Genomic DNA, 26707 nt, shown 5'->3' with positions numbered 1-26707 from the left:
AAAACTCCCATCATGTCCCAATAGTTGCAGATTGACAATATTTTATTATTTAAGGCCAAAATACGGACTTTTTAAAAATAGCTGGACGTCGCTTTAACCTCACATCACCTAAACCCTCTTATAAAGCTGTTCATTTCACACCATGTAACTCGAATCTCCACTTGTTCCTAGAGGCATCTTATCTTCAAAAGCATTCCCCGCTAGGCATTCTGTCATTATCTGAAGCCCCGAAATGGAGTTGAATATTAATCCTAAGCGCTTATCCCGGATCCGTCGCACTGCCCAGACCTGCCACTCTCAATCACTGCACAGCGGGATCACTCCGCTAATATTTACCATTGGGAGTAGTTGCTATGCTAAACGTTTCATAGTAACCGCCCAGGGAAATGAGACAGAAGCTGCAGCGGGAATCTATAGGGACAGATTAACCCGTGAAGAAGCTTCTATATTTCTTTTATATGTTATAATGACATCTCTTTGGCTGTCGATGACATAGTTTGTTATAAATGATAGGGTTATGATGGCCAACTTCTCTACAACAACACACTTATATAAAGGGGGTTATCCAGGATTAAAAAAAACATGGCTGCTTTCTTCCAAAAACAGCGCCACCCTGTCCTCAGGTTTCTGTAGTTTTACAACTCGTATCCATTCACTTCAGTGGAACTGAGATGCAATACCAAACACAAACTGAGGACAAGGGTGGTGTTGTTTTTGGATTATAGCGGACATGTTTTTGTTTTTTTCTAATCCTGGGATTAAAAGGCAGATTTTTAAGAGGAGAACACTGGTTGAAAAAAAAAATTTAAAATTACAGAAGTTGTACTTACCTGCCTGATCCTCCTCCACTGCCTAGTTCCAGCTGATCTCAACATTCAGGAAATGCTTGGCTCAGCCAATCAGCAGTGATGGAGGATTGGGCACGTAGGTACTATTTTGCCTCTAACTCTTGATCTGTCTGGTTTAATTCCCTTGAAATAACAGTTGTGGATAATCTATTTCTATAGCACTGTGTTGTGCCATTCCTGTTATTTCTCCTAGAAATGTTTTTTCCTTAATGGCCAACTGGGTGTTTCTACCTGGGGGCGTGTCCCAACACAGTCTGGCATTGTCAACTTTGATTGGATAGTGTCAAACAGTGTAGGGACACCCCTCCTGGTGGTAACACCCAGTTGGCAATTTAGACAAACATTTCTAGGAGAAAAAACAGCAGAACGGCTCTTCACAGCGCTATAAGAATAGATAATCCAGAATTGTTATTTCGAGGGAATTAAACCAGACGGATCAGGAGTCAGAGGCTGTGGGTCATGTTGGAAGGAATTATCCAGTTTTATTTATTTATTTATTTATTTTAATTTAAAAGGGCACAAAGCTTTATCTCATTGGGAAATATAAGTATTTGGTAAATTGGAGAGGCCCGAGTTATATTTCTGTGCATCTAGAGCCTCCTAGTTCATGCACAGAATGAAAAAAAGTTGAAAGGTGAAAATTTATTGATGGCCTATGCTAAAGTGTGGTGCCAGCATGCATAGCTATAGAAAACAGGAAGTAGATAGCGCCGTACATTGTATAGTGGCTATTCTGGGGCAGCGCATTCACTTCAATGGAATCATAGGTGCAGTAACCAAGCATGACCACTACACAATGTACGGAGCTCTCTGCTTCTGTGTACGGTAGCCTCTAGACTTTCCTTAAAGTGTCACTGTCGTTATAACTTTCAAAATCTAAATCAACAGTAGATGTAATATAAAGCAAGTTTGCAATATACATTCATTATTTTTTGTTGTTATCATGCTGTAAAACAAAGCTGAACTTACCAGAAATCCAGGTCCAGTCTTCTGAAGGCTGCTATATAACAGCTATACTAACCTGTATCCAGGTCCACTCTCCTGAAGGCAGCTATATAACAGCTATACTTACCTGTATCCAGGTCCAGTCTCCTGAAGCCCGCTATATAACAGTTATACTTACTATATCCAGGTCCAGTCTCCTGAAGGCTGCTATATAACAGCTATACTTACCTGTATCCAGGTCCAGTCTCCTGAAGGCAGATTTTTTGACTTGTGCTGGTTGAAGAAAAACAGACTAAACCCAGGAATTCCGGCCAGTACAGAGAGTCACAGCTCAATGTGTCCCTCAGTCACATGGCTGCCTTCTCTCTGTGAGCGCTCAGATGGCCTGGAATACACAGGACTTCCTGTTTTCTGACTGTTTCCTATTTTTTGAGAAAAAAAAAAGAGTCAGAAAACAGGAAGTGCCGTGTTTTCCATGATAACTAAAAAAAAATAAAATAAATGTAAATTGCAAACTTGCTTTATATCACATCTACCGCTGATTTTAGATTTTGAAAGTTATAATGACAGCGACACTTTAAGTTCATACGCACTCACAGTTAAGTGTCCATGTTTATGGGGAGGGGTGATTATGTATATTGTATATGAGGAGGGTGGGGAGGGGGCAATGTATAAGTACACAGGAACACATAGAGCGATAGGAAAGAGTCAGCTATAAAGCAGCCGTCCCATTCCCACTTCTCAGAAATACATCCCTATTACACCAAGATGACTGACTATTTCGTGAATGGATGTAGGTCACATGGTCGTGATGAGCGCACGTAGTCATGTTGGTCATGTGACCGCTCATTTGATGCCGGCAGTGCGTGAAATCATTATAGGAACAAGCTCAGCGTTGTCTGTCTGTAGGAGGGAGCCGGACTGACTCATAACAGGGGAGCGACATCATCTTACAGCAATTAGGAACCGCTGGAAGGAAAGATTCAGACAAAGTCAGAGGGAGGACGTAATTTTGGCCGTGATGTCCATGACTATTAAGTACCCACACCTTAATGAAAGGGTTTCTTAATCCAGTCATATTATCATCTACTGCCGGCCCTATAACCATCATCTGAAAGGAGTTGTCTAATTTGCAAGAACTGACAAATTTGTCTTCCTCAGAAATGGCGCCACTCATGTCAATGGGCCATGTGTGGTATTGCGTCTCAGCATCCATTCACTTTGTAATTTTGCTGAGTTGCAATACCATACCCTCCATAGTATGCTAAGTGAATTTATTTGCAAAAATGTTTATCTTGACGAGTCCTTCACATATAACTCTATTAGCGGAGATTGGCCTATCCCTTTAAGTCTGGGTTCACAACACTACGTATATTTCAGTCAGTATTGTGGTCCTCATATTGCAACCAAAACCAGGAGTGGATTGAATACACAGAAAGGATCTGTTCACACAATGTAGAAATTGAGTGGATGGCCGCCATTTAATGGCAAATATTTGCTGGTATTTTAAAACAACGGCTGTTATATTGAAATAATGGCCGTTATTTACTGTTATATGGCGGCCATCCACTCAATTTCACCATTGTGTGAACAGAGCCTTTCTGTGTTTTCAATCGACTCCTGGTTTTGGTTGCAATATGAGGACCACAATACTGACTGAAATATACGTAGTGTGAACCCAGCCTAAGGCTGTTAAGTTTAGGCCCTTAGTATAGCCCTTGTGCTCATTCTTCAGCGCCGAGAGAGGAGGCGCGCCAGCCTCCCATAGACTGTCATTATGACAGGGAGGCTGGCAGAGAATTCCACCGTGGAATCCCGCCACTTTTGCTACGTGTGAACTATACTAGATGAGATGGGAATACCCCTTCAATTAATTAAACTAAATGACCCCATGCACATTACACAATTCAATTTTGGTGGAGCTGGCCAGCTATCTAATTTGCTTGGTGTTATGTGGTCCTCGGCTGTCTCCACCTTCTATACGGAGCGGGCAGACAGTGGGATTCTAAAGCCGATTGTTTAGATTTGTACCCCGCTTTGCTCATCTCTAATGATAGCTCCAGACCCCCCTTCATACATGAGGCAGAGATTTCGTCAGTCCGATTCTTTTGTTCTTGGGAGAGTAGGCCGCCATTGTTGGAATATGGGAGCGGCTAACCTCTCCTGAGAAAACCATAGGCTGAACCAGCACTGGGCCTACAGCTCTTATATAAACTACAACTCCCATCATGCCTGGACAGCCAAAGCTTTAGCTTTGGCTGTCCAGGCATGATGGGAGTTGTAGTTTTGCAACAGCTGGAGAGCCACGGTTCCCTACCCCAGCACTAGGAAGAGAAGTGGATTTTGCAGAGGCATATAATGGAGTTGTGGGGTTACGACAGGATCTCGGAAACCAGCAGCATATCCATAGCCCTCCTGATGGTTTATGGGACATCTAATGTGGCGGCCTATCTAGCGGAGAGCATATACGACCTCCTAGAGAAGAATCATTGATAACGCTTAGAGTGTGACCCGGCCTAGTCTGGTAGTGATCACCACCAACCCAAGCTGGAGCCACCTCATCGCTCTCCGGGGCTATCCCCCTCCCAGTTGCAGTATACATGTATATTTTCCTTCTCCTTCATTTACATTTTGTCTGTAACAAGAATGAATAGGCCTGAAGAGGTTTTCATTATGGGCTTTATTAAGTCTTAGTCCGGTCACAATGGAGCCGCCTCCAGCGCAGTTAATTACTTCAGATTTCGCGGTGTTGACCGGACAGAATAGACCGGGAAACAATATGAAATGTCAGCACATAATTAAACCTGACAAAACAAGAGTCCGGGCCATGGAAGCTGGCGTCTCTCATGTGCAGCCAAAATACTTCTGCCTTGTTTGCTTCATTTGAATACGGGGATCAAAGGCCGAGCTCTTCCAGTGCGGGGATGTGCGCGCCAACATCCTATGTGGTACGCTCCGGAATCCGGAATCCACTGACGGCAATAGAGGAATCACACCGATCTGCTTTCTGTAGCGTTGTAATTTAGCTCTACAATCTAAGCTTCTGGGATCAATCACACACATTTATCTGAGAGTTCTGAGACGTAGAGATACGGCGTGTGAAACAGTGATCGGGGAATTTTATTTATAGAATTTGGGGAAGATTTACCAAACTGGTGCAAAGTAGAACTGGCCCAGTTGCCCCTAGCAACCAATCAGATTCCAACTTTCATTTTCCAAAGAATCTGTGAGGAAAGAAAAGTGGAATCTGATTGGTTGCTAGGGGCAACTGAGCCAGTTTCACTTTACACCATGTTTGATAAATCTCCCCCTATGTGTTCTGTAATTCTTTTAGTAATTTCCCCATCCTGATTATCCTTAGTATCCTAAAGTGGTCATCCGCATAACATTTAAAGGGGTTGACTGCTTTGGACAATCCATTTTATAAGAAGGGCCACAAAAGCTGCAGGGGAACTTGTCAGGAAGTGTTCCTTGTTATTACAGCGCCACCATGAGTAGGAATTAAGTATTTCACAGTGTACATGTAAAGTACGGACATGTTGGGTCCTCCAGAGTGGGAGACGCTCTTTGATAAGTAGATAAAGGTCTAAAGTGGGCAACCCAATAAATCCATTATCTCACAGGGTAGGGAATACCAAGCTGATGGTCAGAAGTCACTGGGTCCACATAAACAGTGGAGTGATCCATTCATTCTGCCAAACCTTTCCTAGTGGTGAATATCAGTAGTGTGGTGGCCGTGCACTTGTGGTGCGCTCCATTCATGCCAGGGACGATTCTGTCCCTGTTCTTGGGATTGGTGATGGTCCCAATGGCCAGCCCCCACTAATCCGCTTGTCAGCCGTTATCCTGTATATAGGAGATCACTTACAGAAATAGGAATACCCCATTAAAGGGATTGTCCAGCGAAAATCCTTTTCTTTCATATCAACTGGTGTAAGAAAGTTATATAGATTTGTAATTTACTTCAATTAAAAAAATCTCAAGTCTTCCAGTACTTATTAGCTGCTGTATGTCTTGCAGTAAGTGTTGTTTTATTTCCAGTCTGACACAGTGCTCTCTGCTGCCACCTCTGTCCATGTCAGGAACTGTCCAGAGCAGCAGCAAATCCCCATAGGAAACCTCTCCTGCTCTGGGCAGTTCCTGACATGGACAGAGGGGGCAGCAGAGAGCACGGTGTCAGACTGGAAAGAATACACCACTTCCTACAGGACATACAGCAGCTAATAAGTACTGGAACACTTGACATTTTTTAATAGAAGTAAATTACAAGTCAACACCAGTTGATTTGAAAGAAAAAGATTTTCACTGGAGTACCCCTTTAAGAATGGTCTCAGTTAAAGGGGTTTTCCAGGGCAAAACAGACTGACCAGCTATTCACCTCATCAGTAACTGTTCTACTTACACTGAACAGAATTTATCTCCATTCATTGTGTTGCGGTGGCGACCTGTATAAGTGCTCTTCTTCATACAATATGTCACCTCTAAGGGGTTTTCCAGGCAAAATGTACAATATAGGAACTTGTTAATGTTATTTTTTATGCCTCACATAACATGGCTACCCCACCCATCTGCTTAAAGGGTTTTTCCAGGCTTAGAAAAACATGGCCGCTTTCAGCCTGAAACAACGGCATTCCCGTTTTTTGGATATTTTTCAGTTCCACAGAAGTAAATGGATATTGTAATACTGCACACAGCCTGAGAACAGGGGTGGCGCTGTTTATGGAAGAAAGCTGCCATGTTTTCCTAATCGTGGATAACCCCCTTTAACCCCTGTGGATGAGATGTTGGGTGCCAGCATTAGAGTAAAACTTGGTTATGGATTTCCAGTAACTTCTGACAAAGCAGCGACATAGATGTCTGGACAGGCGCCGGTTATTACTGATGTTATCCAGAAGCCTTGTAGTCACCCACACATCTGCTGCTTTCCATGTCTTTACTTTTTCCTCTTAGCTAGTGACAGGTAAGCTGGCGCAAGGCCCGGATTCCATGAGGGATTCTGAGAGAAACCTGTTCTTTATTTCATCCATTCTATAGACAAAGAACACTTGAAGGAGATGGAGGGTCTGCAGCGGGAACTGGCGGCTCTGCGTACGACCAACGAGGAACAGAGGAGGCATATCGACATCCTAGACCAAGCGCTGAGCAACGCCCAAGCTAAAGTGGTCAAACTAGAAGAAGAGGTGAGCCACAGGTCTATCCAGAGAGCTTCCTCTATATACTGTGGAGCTATGAGTTCCCCATTTTTTTCTCCCTTTCAAATCAACTGGTGTCAGAAAGTTATATAGATATGTAATTCACTTCTATTTACAAAATCTCAAGTCTTCCAGTACTTATCAGCTGCTGCATGTCCTGCGGGAAGTGGTGTATTCTTTCCAGTCTGACACAATGCTCTCTGCTGCCACCTCTGTCCGTGTCAGGAACTGTCCAGAGCAGGAGAGGTTTTCTATGGGGATTTGCTACTGTTCTGGACAGTTCCTGACGTGGCAGCAGAGAGCACTGTGTTAGACTGGAAAGAATACACGACTTCCTGCAGGACGTACAGCAGCTGATAAATACTAAAAAAACTGGAGATTTTTTAAAAGAATTAAGTTACAAATCTATATATTTTTCTGACAACTGCTGATTTGATTTTTTTTTCCCCCTATAAAAAGTTTTGGTCTTTTTACAACTTCTCATCTTGCACTTTTCTTTGTACTCTTTTGCTTATTGATTCCTCTCTTATACCCTGCTTACTGAGAAAAACTGCCTAAAAGAAATCTATAAAACAGTAAGAGCAGCTAAGAGTCATGTGGACATATCGACCAGTATAAGACGTATCCCGCCAGGTGAAGAGGCAGGTGGCCGCTCTCGTCAGTGATCCCCGCAGTGACGGTGTAACTTTACCTGTTTGCTATTATTCTGGGTCAGACTTGATGAATTTTACTAAGAAAGGCTGAAATATATATATATTTATTTATATGCTAGAAGGAGCACAAGGAAAGGGTGGCCGTGTACTACTCTACTTAAGACTATAAAAGGGCCTGATGCAACACTGCAAATGAGCGCCAATCCTGTTGATCAGCTGCTGTATGTCCTGCAGGAAGTGGTGTATTCTCTCCAGTCTGACACAGTGCTCTCTGCTGCCACCTCTGTCCATGTCAGGAACTGTCCAGAACAGCAGCAAATCCCCATAGAAAACCTCTCCTGCTCTGGACAGTTCCTGATGTGAACAGAGGTGGCAGCAGAGAGCACTGTGTCAGACTGTTCAGCTCATTTCCATTGAAGTGAATAGAGCTGAATTGTAATACCACACACAACCTGAGGACAGGGGTGGCGCTGTCCTCTTTCTAATCCTGGATAACCCCTTTAATAAGTTGCACTAGTGATAACACACTATTCTGGAGTTAAAATAGGCACAAATACATAGATACACTCAGCTGTAACCTTCTCTCCCCCGTTTAGCTGCGTAAGAAGCAGGTGTATGTGGAGGAGGTGGAGAAGCTGCAGCAGGCCCTGACACAGCTCCAGGCTGCCGGAGAGAAGAGAGAACAGCTGGAGCGGCGGCTGCGGACCCGCCTGGAGAGAGAGCTGGAGTGTCTGAGGATGCAGCAGGTAACCGCAGTCTGGGCGTAGCGTCACCTTTGGGTGACATTGCAGCAGAAGGGAAGATTATCTCAGAAAGACAAAGCCATGGTGAAGAAAGCGCCGTCCTGATGAATATGCATAGCGCCCGTCGGTGCAGGAGAGGTGTTAACTCTTAGCATGAAGATCCAGTGCTATGTATATATCAGAGAGGTGATACTCTTATTATACAGAGCTGTTTATGGTGGCCTGTATACTGTGTATATACACTATCACAGCGGTTGTTACATCCCTGCCCATTGTAAGTCATAACACCTGCCCATATGCACCATTGCGGCATATAGACCCCCAGTAGGGATGGAGACCACCCAATATGCTTAGGACCACCTTTATTAGCCAGGGAATATAACTGCAGCAGTGGTTGCCGCTTTAGACCCAACCAGTCGGCCATTGACATCCATGGACGACTACATGTCCAGCAACCTTAACCCCCCTAAATCAGCCCACTCATTATATTGAAGCAGGGGTAGGGAACTTGGCTTTTCAGCTGTTGCAAGCCTATAACTCCCATCATGCATGGAAGGCGAAAGCTTTAGCTTTAGTTCTCTGTAGAAAGAGGGTAGAGGAAGTTACAAACAACTCTGGCACTGGCTTATCCCTCTGAGAACAATAGAGCATATGTGGTGCTTTTTTCTACTGACAACATCTGTTGTTGGAGAGCCAAGAGGCCAACATACACCAGGTTTGGCCTACTTTGGTATACGCCGTATCAGGGAGGGGGGGGGAGAATTATACACAGCTGAATAGAGTGTGAAGAGTTGGGAGAGCATACACAGAGGGCAGCTCATTTAATGTATAGGTAGGGAGAAGAGCTCACACAAGGAACTGCAGGAGTGACAGGTGGGAGAGCATTCATGGAGGGCAGCTCATACAATGTATAGGTAGGAGAAGAGCTAACACAAGGAACTGCAGGAGTGAGAGAGGTGGGAGAGTATACATGGAGGGCAGCTCACACAATGTATAGGTAGGGAGAAGAGCTCACACAAGGAACTGCAGGTGTGACAGGTGGGAGAGCATTCATGGAGGGCAGCTCACACAATGTATAGATAGGGAGAGGAGCTCACACAAGCAACTGTAAGGATGAGATAGGCTGTGTAGAGGTGAGGCTGGGAGTTTTAGTACGTACCATAACAAACCACAACTCTTACCATCGATGTGCTGATCCAGTGAAAGAGACCTGTACCCCTCTGACTCCTGGGGTCACTAGTCACACAGCAGGCTGTATACATTGTACATGCTGGTGTTTGCTGCACGGAGCTGCTGTCATGTTGAAGCAGTAACAGATGATCCCCATTATGAATGCTTTCCCTGGGGGCCAACATCAGCAGGTCTTGCGCGCTCAATGGATGTCATGCGGAATAGTTATTTAATTTGTATAGATGAAGTGCTGGCGCAGTTGCCTCCCGGTTAGTCAGAAATGAGGCTAATTACTGTAAATGTGACTGTATAATCTGCACAATGGCTTTGAAGAACTTTTTTAGATGAGCTGATTCATGCGTATGGCAAGGCTTGGGAAGCGGGGGGAAGAAGTCCTTGTGTGATTTCCATCTTCAGGATTATAATTGGATCTATCTGCTTTGTATTCGCTTCTGAGAAACCCCATCAGAATAATAAACTACACTAGTGCATTTAAGCGTAACAATTGGTGGACTATTGTATAGTCAGTGTGAATCCAACCCTAGATCAGCCGGACAAAGAAGCCGCAGCTGAGCTGTAGTACCAGACCCAGCCACAGCCATATAGGCGTCACTGTGATGGGTACTTCAATAAAGGCGCAGCACCTAGCTTCTCTCTCCCTTTATTCTGCTGATCCTTAAGGTCTGACCCCTACGATCATACATCTGTGTCCTGTTTGACCATCAGTCGGACATTTTGGGAACCCTTGTAAGCTTTTGTTTAAATTCAGTGCTTTTAATATTGAGAAGTTGGCCCCAGTCTGGTGCTGCACTGCCGCTCTCTTTATTCTCTATGGAGCCACAGAAACAGCCAAGAACCGTGTTCCAAGAATGAATGTAGTGTCACTTTGTGCCAATGGAAGACTGGGGTCTTAAGTCCCTGCACTTGGACTAACTTAGTCCATCAGCTTTATGTAGACTGTTCCCTTAAAGGGAATCTGTCTGTAGGTTTATGTTGCCTTAAATAAAAGCAGCATAAACTAATGACAGAAATGCTGAACAGATCGGTGTATTACTTATATAATTCTGTTCAGCCGTTCTCCTAATATGCAGGAGAATAGGATTCTTGCCACACACCCTCCCCCCCGCCCTCCAGCTGCTGATTGACAGGTGACTGCCTATACACAGCATGGATAGATAACTGCCAACCAGCAGCTGATGGGCAGAGTTTTCTGGAGCTCATGAATATCCAGGACTACTGTGCTCATGCACATAATGGAGAGGACTACTTATTGTCCATGATATTCAGGAGGAGATCTCTGGATCAGCTGCACAGAACAATGTAAGTGATACCTCATTCTGTTCAGCTTCTCTGCCACTAGTTTATGCTACCCTGAGATAGGACAGCAGAAACCTACTGACAGAGTCTTTTTAAGTAAGTAATACATATTCCTGATCAGCATTCCCTTATGGTTTGCCTTTATACTACAGATCAGGAGAAAAGAAGGATGCCTCTACTCATAGGTCATAATGTCACCCGACGTGTTTCTCTCTCCATACAGAGACAAGCCAACCACCAGGCATCTAACAATTCAGATTATAGTGCCCCAGCACTGATGGACCTGCTGAGGAAGAAGGAAGAGACCATCTTGGCTCTGGAAGCAGATACGACCAAATGGGAACAGAAATACTTGGAGGAAAGTGCAAAAAGACATTTTACCATGGACGCAGCCGCCACAGCCATAGCCCTGCCGTAAGAGCTCGACTTATTGTTATCTTGCATGGTAGTGATAGTAAAAGGGTGTTTCAGAAATGATACTTTCCAGTATGTCCACAGAGTTTTGTGACCCCTATTTACGGGATTGATGGGTGGAGATATGTGTCTTCAGACTGTTGGGCAGGGGCAGATACAGAACCCATTGAGGGTCACAGCAAGACTCTACATAGGCCCCACCAAGAGCTTCACCAAGTCTACTAAGGCTTTGGATTGTCCACCATTACATTTATAATATTCTGTGGTCAATTTCATGTTTCCTAATGAATGCCACATTTGTTTTGATAGAGATTCGACAATTATGAGTCATTCAAGGAATGGAAGCCACACCGATAATTCATTGGACGTACGAATGTGGCACGAAGAGGAAGAGATTGTACAGGCCAACAGAAAGTTCCAGGACATGGAACACACGTAAGTCTTACTCAACGTTAAAGGGGTTCACTTTTTTTTTTACAACCTTATTACAGCCACTGCAGGACCTCCCAATGGTCATCTGTATATTACCGGGGAAGTGTTAGGTTCTTCTGCAGGAATAACTAATAATTACATGGTGTCCATTGGAATCATAGCTTTGTTTGTGTATGGAAGGGCAGGACAGGTCGTCCAGAAGAGGCTTCACCTTTTGTGTCCACCCATTGCCCAAACTCATAGTCCGTTTTGTCATAGTCTTGAAGTAGTCTAGCCTTATCCCAAGTTACAGGCCTTGCATGTGTTTTGTTCTTCTATATTCAGGCACCTACTAAAAAATATCATTTGTACCATCAGGATAAAGAATCTTCACGCCAAAATCATAGAGCAAGACGCCATGATAAAAGTCCTCCATCAACGTTCTCGAAAAGATCAAAGCAAGAACGACAACTCCAGCTTACGTCCTGCCCGCTCCGTGCCGTCTATAGCCGCCGTGGCTGCTGTCACCTCCGGGTCACACTCCCGGCAGACGTCTCTGACCACCAATCAGGCGGCAGAGGAGAAGAAGGAGGAAAAGAATCGAAAAGGAAGTTTAGGTAGGAACTTTCGAATTTTGGTTACAAAATTTCGATTTTCTAGGTAATTGTTGGTGGGGGTATTGAGGCATCAGGGGGCTTTATTAGTCTTTAAACTTTCGGCCCTCCAGCTGTTGCAAAACTACAATTCCCATCAGTTCTCCATTTCTTGTATAGAGGAATAGCTGGGGGTGGAGAATGGAGAATGGGAACAGGGTCATAGGTCATGAGTAGGCTTGCCAATGGTAAGGAAGATCAAGCCGATACACTTTTAACATTTGTTCCATGGCTGTTAACCACAATGGTGAGCTGAATATGATCCCCAATGAACCCCATTGACTTATTACATGACCCATTGAGGGTTATATTTATTTGTTAGCAAGCACAGTGCCATACATGGTCTAACAATATAATGGGCATATGGCTCTCGCAACTGGGGTTTTAACACAAATTTGAACATAGCCTTGACATGTCGTTGACTCATTCTTATCTCAAGGTGTAAGTTTCCGGCACCAAAAACATTACCTCTTCAGGTTCCTTACAAGAAATTAATAGCTTGTGTTCTTTCCAGGACTTCTTCAAAGTAAAGATGGCAAAGACAATCACGATAGCCCTTCACTTTCCTTAGCACTTCCACCACCTTCATTCATGCTGCCGCCTCCTTCGATTCAACCCACCGTGACTGTATCACATGCCAAAACGGGGAGCAAAGACAACAGCACCCAGACAGAGAAGAGCTCCGACCTCTTCTGGCCAAACTGCTCCTCATTACCAGGTCGGGGACGGATAAACATGACCCCATCCAGTAGTCCTCTTCTACGTCATCCCAACACCAACAAGGAGAAGTCAGGTAGGTTTAGGGTCTTCTCCGTTTTCATGGTCAAAGTTTCTTCGGCACCGTTCTACCATCTTATTGGTCTTCTTTGTCTTACAGAACATTCCCCCGTCCTTGGCAAGACTCTAGAAGCCAAACTTCGAGCGAGCACTCCAAACCACAAGACTGATCTTTCAGAGCCGGACAACACAATGGAGGTGCTTATTTGAAGGTTTTATTTTTTTACACTCGGAACTACTTCCTGTGGCTTCTTAACCACATGGACTATTTTAGACATAATACCTGTGACTCCTTTGGGTTATTTTTACACCTGGAACAGACGGATTATTAATAACCTTGGATATTTTCTCGATACGTTGGAGACTCCTTGTCTCGATGAGCACTCAATGACTCTCCTGCCATATCGGTAACTGCATGGTATTTTATACTTCTCCCAATACCAAGAGGAACATTTTAGGTTTCCAATCAGCAGCCATGATCCATGAGTCTTAAAAGTTTGTGGCTATGATGCAATATTTCCCCGTGTCTTGTGGTAGGTCACGTTATTTATAATATGCACATATTGTACTTTTTTTTTATTCCTAATTTATATTGTATAGGAAGATACAATAATAGCGTAAGGGTAAAACACATACTAAAGAATAAAATACAATGCACAACCGGATCCCCTAGAAGAAAGCACAATGCACCAACCATGTTGAAATGTTAAATACAGATTTTGGTATTGAGAGGAGTGATGTTTCTTTTTTCACAAGACTGGTAATGGGAGGTAAAAGTGAGGTTACATGTATGTATTCACAAATCATTTCAAGGCGCTAAAAACCAAGGGTGTGGACACCCTCAGGCGACAGGACTACTCTACATGCAAAATATGGTAACCATGTGAATACATTGCATTGCATATTCTGTGTTATACTCCAGAGCTGCACTCACAATTCTGCATATTTGAGACCTTGAGTCTCCCAGGTGCTTCCCCTGGTGAATTGGGAAAGGTAATTTTATGCTGAGCGAGCTAGCTGTCCTTCTAGATTATGAGAACACAAAAAAGTTGTTAGGGGGTGTGTCTGACTACAAGTTTGTTGTCTGGTTCTGTTAGCAACCATCAAAATGTTACACTGTAATACAGGATATAACTAGTATAAGTACAGGATTTAATAGAATATAATTTAATATATATACACAGTGACCCCACCAGCAGAATAGTGAGTGCAGCTCCAGAGTATAATACAGGATGTAACTCAGGATCAGTACAGGATAAGTAATGTAATGTATGTACACAGTGACCCCACCAGCAGAATAGTGAGTTCAGCTCTGGAGTAAAATACTCAATGTCACTCAGGATCAGCATTGAGTATATAATGTTATGTGTTTACAAAGTTGCCCAACTTTTTATAAAGATTATATTTAAACTGGTGTCCAGAGGCATCTGTATCATTAGAACATTGTCTTGAGCTACCCCTGCACTACCCCTGGGATTTTTGGAAACATTAAGAACCTGATAATTCGCTATTGGCGTAAGGCTTGGGTTCCATGGTGACTTTTTACTGCAAGACATGTCCAACCTCCGTGTTCTCCCATGATGGAAAAAGTTTCTGTTTACTGACATACTGGCACGTGACAATCCACTATATGCAACCCTAGGGGCCTTGTCTATAAAGCCCAATGCTAAAAGAGATGAGTGGATGGATCGGCCTATAGAATACAATGGGCACACTATTTGCTCCCCTATCTCCACCCCTTGCCTAAGTGAACCCATAGGGGTGTAGCTATAGGGGATGGAGATATAAAAGTGAAACCCAAACTCGGGGGTCGGTCTGGGGATCTTACAGATACAGATGTTAAGTTAGATTGTACTTTGTGAACCCCCTAGTGTATCGTAATGGCAGGCACACATATCAACACTGCCAGGTCCGAACTTTGTAGTTGCTTATTATAATTTATATTGGAATTGTAGTTTTTGCTGTACAGAAATATTACTGTAAAACATTAAAACTTTCTTGTACAAGAATACCGTACAAAACCATCACCCTCATACAGGCAGCTTTTCTTTCTCCACAGGCCTAAATATAAATGTGAATATACAGAGATGGTATACATGTGTGTATATATCAGGTCCCAGACTTCCGCGCCACTTACTTGTATAAGAGCCTTGATCTTTAGGTGCTTTACATGGAGGCAGAATATCCTTGTGCACTATATACAGTTCTATATACTGCCGGCAATATCATTTACATAATATACTAAGAGTGTTATTTCTCATCCATAAGTGGATGCCTGTAGATTAGAACTCCCATCATCCCATGATGATACTTTCATTCCAGCATGAAATTTAATATGCAGAGCAGTATGTAGCTACAGCCAATAGCTGCAGAGCACAGACTTGGGGGTGTGGTTTTGACTACCGCCGCTACCATATATGAACTAGGCAGCAGTAATTGGATTTGGACCTTTACTAGACAAACACCCCCTATAAAGCATTTTGGATATTGTGGGGGCATATGGGTACCCATGGCGGTCCCATATTAAGAAATCAAAAGCAGTTGTGATCGCAAGCAGTTTTGCAATATACTCTCATTATAATTTTATGTTTAAATCAACATCATATATACGGCCACTAGATGTCTCCCTTCCTGTTAAACTATGGCCCATTCTTCCTCCGTGCTAATATTTGATCTTTTCTCTGTTCAAAAAATAGAGACCAAACACAGGAAGTCCCCGTCCTTTGTGCACTCACACAAGAAAAGACACCTGTCTATCATGCAGGTTGTATATCAGGTGAGGGCAATTAACCTAGACTAATTATATTAAAGGCCCTATTCCACGGAACGATTATCGGCCGTATACGGCCGATAATCGTTTCTTGGGATAGAAGGCAACTGCTCGCTGCCGCCGCGTGTAATAGCGGTGTCAGCGAGCGGGGAACGAGGAGCAAACGAGTGCTGACATCGCTTGTTTGCTCCTCACAGTCGGCCTGTGGAAAAGGGCCTTAACTTTTACAAATTTACTAATCAGCTCTGCAGCGTACCAGGACACAATGCTCCGTGTTATGTAACAATTCAGTCAGTATAATGTCACTGTGTGGTTACAGAGGTTTTGGTGCTGTCTGACAGGAGAGCTGACCATACAATGCAAGTATTCCCAGAATTCTCTGCTACCGAATGTGAATATGCAGCAGCTGTAAAGGGAGACACCTAGTGGCCATATGTATATTGTTGATTTAAACAAAAAATGTTAAAAAAAAAAAAGCTACCCATAGTTGCACTTGAATAAGGGGTATTCCAGGTCCACAAAATAAAACGTATTTATCCAGTACTCTAATTTGATTCCCTACAGCTTTTACAATCTCTGCTTCCCGTCAGTGAATTGGAACCTAATTGTTCCAGGATGGAGGCGTCCATGACCCATCACACACATCGGATGACATTCCATTTGGGAATACTGAAGGTTTCCCCTCATTGGCTGCTTTTTTTTGCGCATGTTTTTTGTAGAATACATTGGGCAAATTGATCTTGATCTGAATGAACTGCAAACAGACCGAATCAATTTGTCTAATGTGCCGGATGTCAGGGATAGTAATCAATTCCAGAATAAATTTGTCTCATCTCTATTATTAGCTACAGACTCTTCATGGATGCGGCGAGCATGCGGCGGCCCTGCTTACATGTGTTGGGGGGGGGCAGATTTATTGCTGTCATCCTGCGATGTCAAACATATGGCTGAAATGTATTCTAGATATATGCAAATCTTCTGCCAAGTGTTGGTGCGAATTCTCCTTCTTGTGATATGCAATCATTAGCTTGGGGGGGTCTGTGCTATATAGGGGGGGAGGTGTATCTGCTTCTGTATAGTTTACTCAGCGGCTTGCAGCTTACTATTGTGCACATTCTCTTTCCCGAACCTCCTTGGAATATATTTTTATAATGAAAGCTTTTCCTTTTGTAAAAAAAATAAAATAAAATACTTATTTAAACCTTTCCTGTGTGTGAATGAAGCTGCTCTTACTGACTTTCTCTCAGAAGGAAATTTCTTAAAGGGGTTACTCCGACATCATGACTATGGCTGGTACTGCAGTAGAGGGCTGAGATGCAGTCCCGGGCACAGCCACTAGTGCTGGAACGGAGCTGTGTCTAGTAAACAGTGTCCGCAGGGATAGCAGAAATCAAATATCCATATTCAGTGTTAGAATCTTAGAAAAACCCTTTGAAGGGGTACTCCGGAGGAGGAAGAATGTTTTTAGATCAACTGGTCTCATAAAATTATACAGATTTGTAAATTACTTCTATTTAAAAATCCAGTCCTTATCAGCTGCTGTATGTCATGCAGGAAGTGTTGTATTCTCTCCAGTCTGACACAGTGCTCTCTGCTGCCACCTCTGTCCATGTCAGGAACTGTCCAGAGCAGCAGCAAATCCCCATAGAAAACCTCTCCTGCTCTGGACAGTTCCTGACATGGACAGAGGTGGCAGCAGAGAGCCCTGCGTCAGACAGGAAAGAATACATCACTTCCTGCAGGACATACAGCAGCTGATAATTACTGGAAGACTGGAGATTTTTAAATAGAAGTAATATACAATCTGTATAACTTTCTTACACCTGATTTGAAAATCCCCCCCCCCACCGGAGTACCCCTTTAAGGGATTATGTGTATAGGTAGCAAATATACATTTGTGTAGACGCACAAGACTTTCTAGGTCTGAAAAAGGCTGGGCAGGCCGGAATGTCTTTGGTGTCAGACAAGGCTGAGGATTAGGACATCTGTCATTGCGAGAGATTAGAGGAAGTGTACACTAGAACACAAGGAGGTATAGGATTTCTGGGAGGTGGCCAGCTGGCACTGCTGCACCTGGGATGCCTTGGATTTGGTTTCCATTTAGGTAAAATTAAGACTACAGAACTCAGGACGAGCTGAGGGTGGAGGTTTCCAGGGCCCCTATAAGTCAAAGTCTAAGTCTAGTCTGTTGCAAGTGTAACGACATAAGACAATGGTTACCAAAGCCAGGCATCCAGCCACAGACAGCTGTTTCGGGGTATTTGCCCCTCGTCAGTGTGGAGCTGAGGGACTACGTATCAGGGTGGTTTGGTGCTCTCCCCACTAGAAGGCACCCCTTGTTAACAGGCTTTCGTCTCTGGAGAGAGGGATATCTGGCTATTCCTGTGTCTTGAGACTCGCAACTGAGGCTCCACGGACCCCTTTTTTTGCATATTCAAAGTCTGTAGTGGTCGTAAATGAGTACTCCATTGGATTCTACTGATCTCCCTTAGTTGAGTGACTGTTGTGTTTTTTTGGTCTAGTTTTCATTGCCCCTGGTAGCCAGAATCCTGCTCCAAACTGACAAGGGGTAAATACCCTGAAACAGCTGTCTGTGGATGGATGCCTGGCCTTGGTAACCCTTGTCTTATGTTGTTACACTCACAACAGAGTTAGACTTTGACTTAGAGTGGCCACCCTGGTGTTTCCATACAGAGTGAGGACCTGAGGGACTACGTATCAGGGTGGTTTGGTGTTCTCCCCACTGGGAGGCACCCCTTGGCAACAGGCTTCCTTCTCTGAAGAGAGGGATGTATGGCCATGGTTGTCACTTCTCCTCCCCAGTTAGAAGACAAACTCTGGTTAGAAGCTAGGTCGGACGGGCCCCCCAGTGTATTAGGCTCTGACACAATAATGGTCTAGCAGAAGACAACCCCATTCAGAAGTGACCTTGAAGACCTTGAAGACTACCACTGGTCTCTACAGTCTATGGATGAGAACAGACAACCTATTAGTTGAGGTATTTGAATACCAGTTTGATGCAGCCCTAAGGAGTCCAGGATAACATGGATACAGTCTATGGTTATATCTATTTTTTCTATGGCTGCATTCAACTTCTTCAGCCACCGATACACCGTAAGAGTCCTGCCACGCCTCATTGACTATTTTCTGCTCCCAAGAAAAAAATCAGTCTTCAAAAATTTAGTAGAGACTGGTTTATTTAAGATTGTTGGCAGAAGAAGCCCCCCTGGTCCATCTAGGCGGCTCTTTTAGTATTTACTTTCTGTTACTGTAGATTTACATACCACACCTGCTGGAAGTTTGTTCCAAGCATCTACTACTCTTTCAGTAAAGTAATATTTTCTCACGTTTCTTTTGATCTTTCCCCCAACTAACCTCTCACTGTGTCCTCTTGTTTTTGATTTTAGTTTTTTTTTCTAAAAAAAAAACCTTTTTCCCCGAACCTTATTTAGTCCTGTAACATATATAAAGGTTTCCATCATGTCCCCCCTTTCATTTTTTTTCTACAGAATATACAGATTAAAATCCCTAAGATTTCCCTACACCTGGTTGCCATGGTGACACATTTTAAAACTGTCAGAAATCACTACCCCTAAATCCTTCTCTTCTGAAGTCTTTTCTAACACAGAACTGCCGATATGATACTCAGATAGAGGATTCCTTCTCAAGTTGACAACCACTAATAGTATGTGGGCCTGACCGTTTCATGCGGGGACACCTCTCACTGTGCATACTGTTGCATGCTTTTCCTTTATAGTAGATAAGCCACTATGGGCAATTTCCATAGTGACTTGGCCAGTGGTTTCCAACTTGTGGCTTTCTGGCTGTTGCATCAATGGACAGCCACAGGTTGGAGACCACTGGACTAGACTGTTGGACATGACAAAGACAATTAAGCCCCACCTCTTGGATTGCCCGCATACTGCTTGGGAGCCTCTTGAGAAATGTGGGCTCTCGGAATAAGACTTGACATAGATTCTTAGGGGGAGATTTATCAAACATGGTGTAAAGTAGAACCTCTCATTTTCCAAAGAATCTATGAGGAAAGAAAGGTGGAATCTGATTGGTTGCTAGGGGCAACTGGGCCAATTCTGCTTTACACCAGTTTGATAAATCTTCACCTTAGATCACAACTGAGGCAGAACTAAAGTGGTTAATACATCAAGCAAATTTGGTAAAAATCATGTGTACCACAAAGGAGTAAAAATTTACTGTTTTCCTACATCCCTGTAGAGTTCTACTCCACCATTGATATGATCCCTTCCTGGTTTTCTCTCTGATCTGTAACCCTGCTGTTGCCATGCAACAATGCACACACTTTCCCACAACCCTTTTGCTTGCATGTGCAGTGGAGACCAACTGCCAGTAGTTCCTAGAGATCGTAGATGAATGTCTGACCTCTTTTAGTGAGTTGTAACCAGGAGCAGAAGATGCAGGTACATGGGGATCAGTGAGGGAGATTTATCAAACATGGTGTAAAGTGAAACTGTCTCAGTTGCCCCTAGCAACCAATCAGATTCCACCTTTCATTCCTCACAGACTCTTTGGAAAATGAAAGGTGGAATCTGATTGGTTGCTAGGGGCAACTGAGCCAGTTTCACTTTACACCATGTTTGATAAATCTCCCCCACAGTGAGTCTATATTATCCATAGAGGACATGATTAGGAATAGGTTTCATTTGACATAATGCACACACACAGCTAACTAGACGTCTATCCTAAGGAAAAACTAGGGTGGCGTATACGACTGACTACAAAATCCCTGCTACAAAATGGAGATTACTCTGAAGGAGTTAATCAAAATAGTCCTGGCTTAGCTTTGATGTTGGCTATGGAGACAATGAGCCTGACCTCAGGCAGCACTGCCCCCTATCACAGCATACGGTATATCGGGTGGCAGAGGTCGGGCAGCGCAGGCATGCCGCCCTCCGCCTGACACTCAGCTGCTTTAAATAGTCTGGAGAATGCAAAGTATCACAACATAAGAGCTGCCCGAGAGATCTGTGATCTGCAGGGACCCGGCCAAGATAGTCCATAGACTGTAGAGGACACGTCTATAGAGGAACCTGCAAATCCTTGTGCATCACAAGAGGGCATGGAAATTACCAGTGTGTATCTATAGTTGTAACTATAGAGCCCGACACTGAACTGCTTCTCCTGCTCAGGAATATACCAGCTACCTGTAATATATACAGATCCTATGCAAATCTAGCTATTTACGTCTAAATCCATTTAGCTCCCCCTAGTGGTGGGTGCATGCAGGTAGAATTTTCTCATTTATCACACCATAAGAATGGAGCTCACGTATATACACTAGGAAATGAGCAAAGACTGTCCTACCTATAAAGAAATAATGAACTCCAGAGCTGCACTCACTATTCTACTTTATACATCACATTACTTACCCTCTACTGATCCTGAGTTACATCCTTACATACTTGAGAGCTGCACTCACTATTCTGCTGGTGGGGTCACTGTGTACATACATTACATTACTGATCCTGAGTTATATCCTGTATTATACCCCAGAGCTGCACTCACTATTCTGCTGGTGGGGTCACTGTGTATATACATTACATTATTTATCCTGTACTGATCCTGAATTACATCCTGTATTATACCCCACAGCTGCACTCACTATTCCAATCTTTTAACCCCTTCTGATTGTGTACATATTATATTCTTATTATTTACACCTATGGGTAATAGCATAGCACTGAACTTACCTGTACTAGATTGTCTACCCAACCCACACTTGTACAATGCATAAAAGCTTAGCGGAGGTGTCTATATCATACTTTATTTAAGTCATTGACACCAGTATATACACATATCACAGATAATAATATGAGCAAATTAAGGCTCTAAAGGATGCAGTTAATAAATGTTCACAGTATGTTTCAGCGTGCAGTAAAGTTTATCTCAATTAAAAAATTCTACCAATGACCTCCAGGTGTCACTGTTGCCATTGACACATTTACTGACCTATAGACAGCAGTGACACCTGATGGCTGAATAGAGGTACTGCACTGTAAAACAAGGCAATAACATATACACTATATATTAATACTTTATACTAGTTGTGTCCAGCTGTTGCAAAACTACAACTCCCAACACACAGGCTGTCAGCGCATGCAGGGAGTTGTAATTTTGCAACAGCCAAAGAGCTGCAGGTTGAATGCTATTCTATGGGTGTTTGATATAGCAACCCATATAATTGATCATATTGAGATGATTATATAATATTAATACATGCTAGCAGTAAAGCAATGCTCCCATGTCATGAAGCAAACACTAGCATATGTATTCCTTATAATGTGCAAGACCTGCACAAAACTTTATTAACTTTTCCTTACAAGCTTTGTTGCAGTTGAAGTGAAGCTATCACCAAACCTTGGAAGCTTGGAGGAACATTCTGATCAATCAGTGAGGTGGAAGACCCTCCCGGGACACATCCACATTCCCCCATGACTAGGCGTTTCTTCTGGACTGCCATGTAGGGCTGAAGAATCCCACAGACAGGCACGGCTTCCACTCTAGCTGAAAAGCCAATAAGCTTCCCACATAAGACGGTCAGACCAGCTGATGACCCTCCTGGAATTCACAACTTCCTGGGTGACAGGTGGAAGGCCAAGAAATACAGAAACCACAGGAGGAGCAGGCTGTGACTCTTCACTCCTAGGGAATGGTCCTGGGCCACTGGCTGCACAAAGCACATACACACACGTAAGATATAGGAAAGAGACATAAAACATGTGTACACATAGACAGCTGTATGGCAGTGGTTGGTATCAGTGTTACATCTGCTTATCTTGGCCCAAACAGTGTGATAGAGCATAATGATAATGTAGTTTGCTTCATTATACACACAGTCAGACAACATATACATAGACACAGGTAAAGCTGAGTTTTGCATCAGTGTTACATCTGGTTATCTTGGCCCGAACAGTGTGATAGAGCATAAGCTTACATTTGAATGATAATGTGTTTTCCCTTAGTCCCCCGGCGTCACAATAATGGGGTATTCTTGCCCCTGTGTGCTAGGCAGGACTATGGAATTTTTACTAGTAAATAAAGTTTTCATAATTCAAAGTAATTAGCCCCTCCTCCCTCTAGGATAAGAGGAGGTGGCCCCCCACAGAAGTGAGTTATTTATAAAGTACAGAAAAAAACAGAAAGGTATGAAGGGCGGGAAGTTGTGACGCTGTGGGGACTAAGGGAAAATCCATTATCATTTAAATGTAAGCTTCCCTTACATCCCACAGCGTCACAATAATGGGGATTTAGCACGTACCCCTAAACCCCGAAGGGTGGGCTTGTTGAAAGGCTGCATTTACTACCGTAGTAGAAAAATCAGAAGTTTCACTTCCCATTCTATAATGTTTGAAAAAGGTTCTTGGCGTAGTCCAAGCTGCTGCCAAACAAATTTGCTCCAAAGGTATGAGAGCCCTTTCAGCCCATGAAGCCGCCATGGCTCTGGTGGAATGAGCTTTGGTGAATTCTGGAGGATCCCTTTCGCTTAAAGTGTAGCAGATGTTAATACATTCCGAGATCCATCTCGAGATTCACGACTTAGAGGCTTTTTTGCCTTTGTTTCGTCCCATAAATGCAACAAACATATTTTCCGATTGTCTAAAGTCCTTTGTCGTGTCAAGGTAGATTCGCAGACATCTAACAACATCTAAAGTCTCTAGGTCTGGATCCTCTGCAGTCATCTCGGTCGGAAATCTGGATATGGAAATCATCTGGTTTAAATTGAAGGACGGATACTTAGGAGTAAAATTTGGCAAATATTTTAGAAGCAACTTGTCTTCAAAAAAGGTAGTATAGGGTTCTGTAGCGGCGAACGCCTGAAGTTCTCCTACTCTCTTGGCCGATGTTATGGCCAGGAGAAAGAAGGTTTTCAAGGTAAGCATCTTAAGAGATGAAGATTGTAGTGGCTCGAAAGGTTCTTTGGTTAAAGCTTTTAATACTAGAGACAAGTCCCGCGGATTCACGGGTCTACAGACCCTGGGACGTAACCTGGTGATTGACCTGGTAAAATTCTTCACCTCTTGAATCTGTAAAGGTTTCTTTTGTAGGAAAACCGATAACGCTGCCAACTGAACCCTCAGGGTACTGGGTGATAATCCCTTATCGAATATATCTTGTAGGAACTCGAGAATTTGAGGAACTCACTGCTGTGGGGGGGGGGTCCACCTCCTCTTATCCTAGAGGGAGGAGGGGCTAATTACTTTAAATTATTAAAACTTTATTTGTACTAGTAAAAATTCCATAGTCCTGCCTAGCACACAGGGGCAAGAATACCCCATTATTGTGACGCTGTGGACCGTAAGGGAATGATAATGTAGTTTGCTTCATTATACACACAGTCAGGAAACATATACATAGACACTGGTAAGTTTTGCTGAGTTTTGCATCAGTGTTACACCTGCTTATTTTGGCCCAAACAGGGTCATAGATCCCTAAAATAACATGGTTTGCTTCCTAATAGACAGTATACACATAGACATAGGTAGAACAGTGTTTTGTGTCAGTGTTACACTTGCTTATTTTGGTCCAAACAGTGTCACAGGTCCCTATGTGGCCATTAGGTGGTCTATCTTGTGTCAAACAGCATCATACACCTCTGATGTTTTTTCGCTTCGTTATACACAACGATGAGTGGTGTTGTGCATTATTGTTTAGCCTGCTTATCTTTGCCCAAACAGCATTTTAGACCCCTATAATAAGGTTGCCTTCCTTCTTCATACACATGGCAGGGCAAAGACTTGTGGCCACATGTTGCTATAAAATGCCGACACATTACATGAAACCTAGCTGGAGGACAAATCTAGCCATAGCCTAATAAACAAGACTAGGTAAGGATTGACTAAGCATTACGTCACCTGCTTATCTTGACTCAAACAGCATCACAGATCCCTACGATAATGTTGTTCATTATACACACAGCTGGACAAGACAGTGTACACATACAAAATACTGCCATACATTTGTCTATCATTGTTAAACCTGCTTATCTTGGTCCTAACAGCATCAAAGAACTCTATAATAATGATGATGTTAGTTTGCTTTCTTATACACACAGCTGGGCAGGAAATTGTGGCCAAAAGGCATTCTAAAATGCTGATGTTCTAACAAAAGGTTGGATTGGCTGACTATTGCACCAGTGTTACACATGCTTATCTTGGCCCCAACAGTACCATAGATCCCTATGATAATGCTGTTTGCTTCCCTATACAGAGTTTGGATGCATTAAAATTGCACATAACACGAGTAGAGATGAGCAAACACTCATTACACTCTGCCATCAGCTTTCAAACTTCGCTCCAGGTTCCCGGGAAAGCTGGATGCACTCCTAGTTTTCCAGGACTGCATCCAGCTTTTCCAGGCACCTGGAGCATTGCTTCGTTACTACTGTAAGTTCGCTCATCTCTAGATGTAAGAGACGTAACAGGATCTGCTTTTCTGCCATCTCCTCATGAATGGTTGGATTACCAGTGCATTTTTATTACCTTGAAATGAGCTACAATATTACTCTCAAACACAAGATAAGAGTGGCGCTGTTTCTGCAGGAAAGCAGCTATTTATTTTTTAATACTCTATAACCTCTTTGAACGGTTTGTCACATATCCCAGGATCTGATTATTACTACACGTTGTATTAAAGCTTGGAGAGTAACATTAAAGGAATTGTCCAGTTAAGAGCACACATTTCTGACCGGTCCTATATTACACAGACAACCTATAGATGTGGCACAGTGTAATGCTGTACTTCTCCTGTGGTGGCACTGCAGGGACAAAGAACTCCAATTGACAGATTTCCCATCAGGGGATAGTCAAGGGATAGACTTGCTTCTACATGCAGCAACAAGTGTGTATAGGCAACCACAAGCAGACATCCCCTTATATATTGTTAGTAAAATTATAATGACTGCGATTCTGGACTTAAAGGGGTATTCCCCCCAAAATTATTTTTGCATTAATACGCTGCCCACCCGTAGCTTTCCATCTTTCCAATATAAAGTTATTACGGATTCGGCACAGTTTTGCTGTTATCCAGCTGCATTCACCTCCATGGATTGCAGAGAATTATCAGACCTCAGTCCACTCCGACACGCTCCCTGCTCCTGGCCCCCACCCTCCGTGTCGGCATCACGTGTCCTCTGTCCCAGCACAGTGAAGTGACTGAGATCACTGATGCGGTGGCTGTTGTTAGAGAGGGAGACAGTGATCAGCGCAGCTAACTAACAGCAGCCACCCGGTCACCCCCAGCCCAGAGCTCACCCCCTGTGTCCAGAGCCTCCCGGCAGCAGCGTCCAGCACTCACCCACAGCACACAGCCCCACAACCGACTGCCCCCCCCCCCCCCCAATGGCATCCCTCACTCACCCGCAGCATAGCCTCCGCACTCACCCGCGGCAAGCTCCGCCCCCCGCCCGCAATCACCCACGGCAAGCTCCGCCCCTCACAATCGGGAGCGTCCCCGCCAACTCCGCTCTGCTACATCGGCGTCCCCGCCAACTCCGCTCTGCTACACCGTCACTTCCAACTCAGCTTTGCTACACCGACACAGCCATCTCAGTTCTGCTACACTGTCATCATCTCCTTCATTGTCTCAGCTCTGCTACTTCACCATCATCAGGCAGAAGCATTGCATGATGGGAAATGTAGTTTCCTATCTTGGATATAGACCATGTTTTAGAAAAAGTTGTAACTCAGGAACGGCAGCAGCTAGAAAGATGGGAGACGTCTCAAAATACTCAGGGGGAATTGGTGAGTAAGGCCAGCTAAGTTTGGGAGCATTTCATTTTT

The 26707-nt window shown here is 43.6% G+C and overlaps 1 protein-coding gene across 8 annotated transcripts in view; it reads left to right on the top strand.

Annotated features, from left to right (window-relative positions):
* Positions 1–22805, top strand: part of AMOTL1 (angiomotin like 1) — a 94005-nt gene extending 71200 nt beyond the window's left edge. For 6 of the 8 annotated variants that reach the window (XM_069969633.1, XM_069969634.1, XM_069969637.1 and 3 more), the window contains 7 exons: positions 6828–6973; positions 8235–8384; positions 11092–11282; positions 11592–11717; positions 12072–12310; positions 12861–13139; positions 13224–14339. In XM_069969633.1, the coding sequence (XP_069825734.1) occupies positions 6828–6973; positions 8235–8384; positions 11092–11282; positions 11592–11717; positions 12072–12310; positions 12861–13139; positions 13224–13333 (1241 nt within the window). In that variant the 3' untranslated portion in view covers positions 13334–14339. Of the gene's footprint in view, positions 1–6827; positions 6974–8234; positions 8385–11091; positions 11283–11591; positions 11718–12071; positions 12311–12860; positions 13140–13223; positions 14340–16457; positions 16925–22252 lie in introns of those variants that run through there. The other 2 variants (XR_011363125.1, XR_011363126.1) reach the window with 2 other exon arrangements.
* Positions 22806–26707: the final 3902 nt, after the last annotated feature.

The sequence above is a fragment of the Dendropsophus ebraccatus genome, chromosome 5 (genome assembly GCF_027789765.1).
Source record: "Dendropsophus ebraccatus isolate aDenEbr1 chromosome 5, aDenEbr1.pat, whole genome shotgun sequence".
In the NCBI taxonomy this organism is placed as follows: domain Eukaryota; kingdom Metazoa; phylum Chordata; class Amphibia; order Anura; family Hylidae; genus Dendropsophus; species Dendropsophus ebraccatus.
The sequence above is the reverse complement of the archived record's forward strand: the minus strand, read 5'-3'. Positions and strand labels throughout refer to the sequence as shown.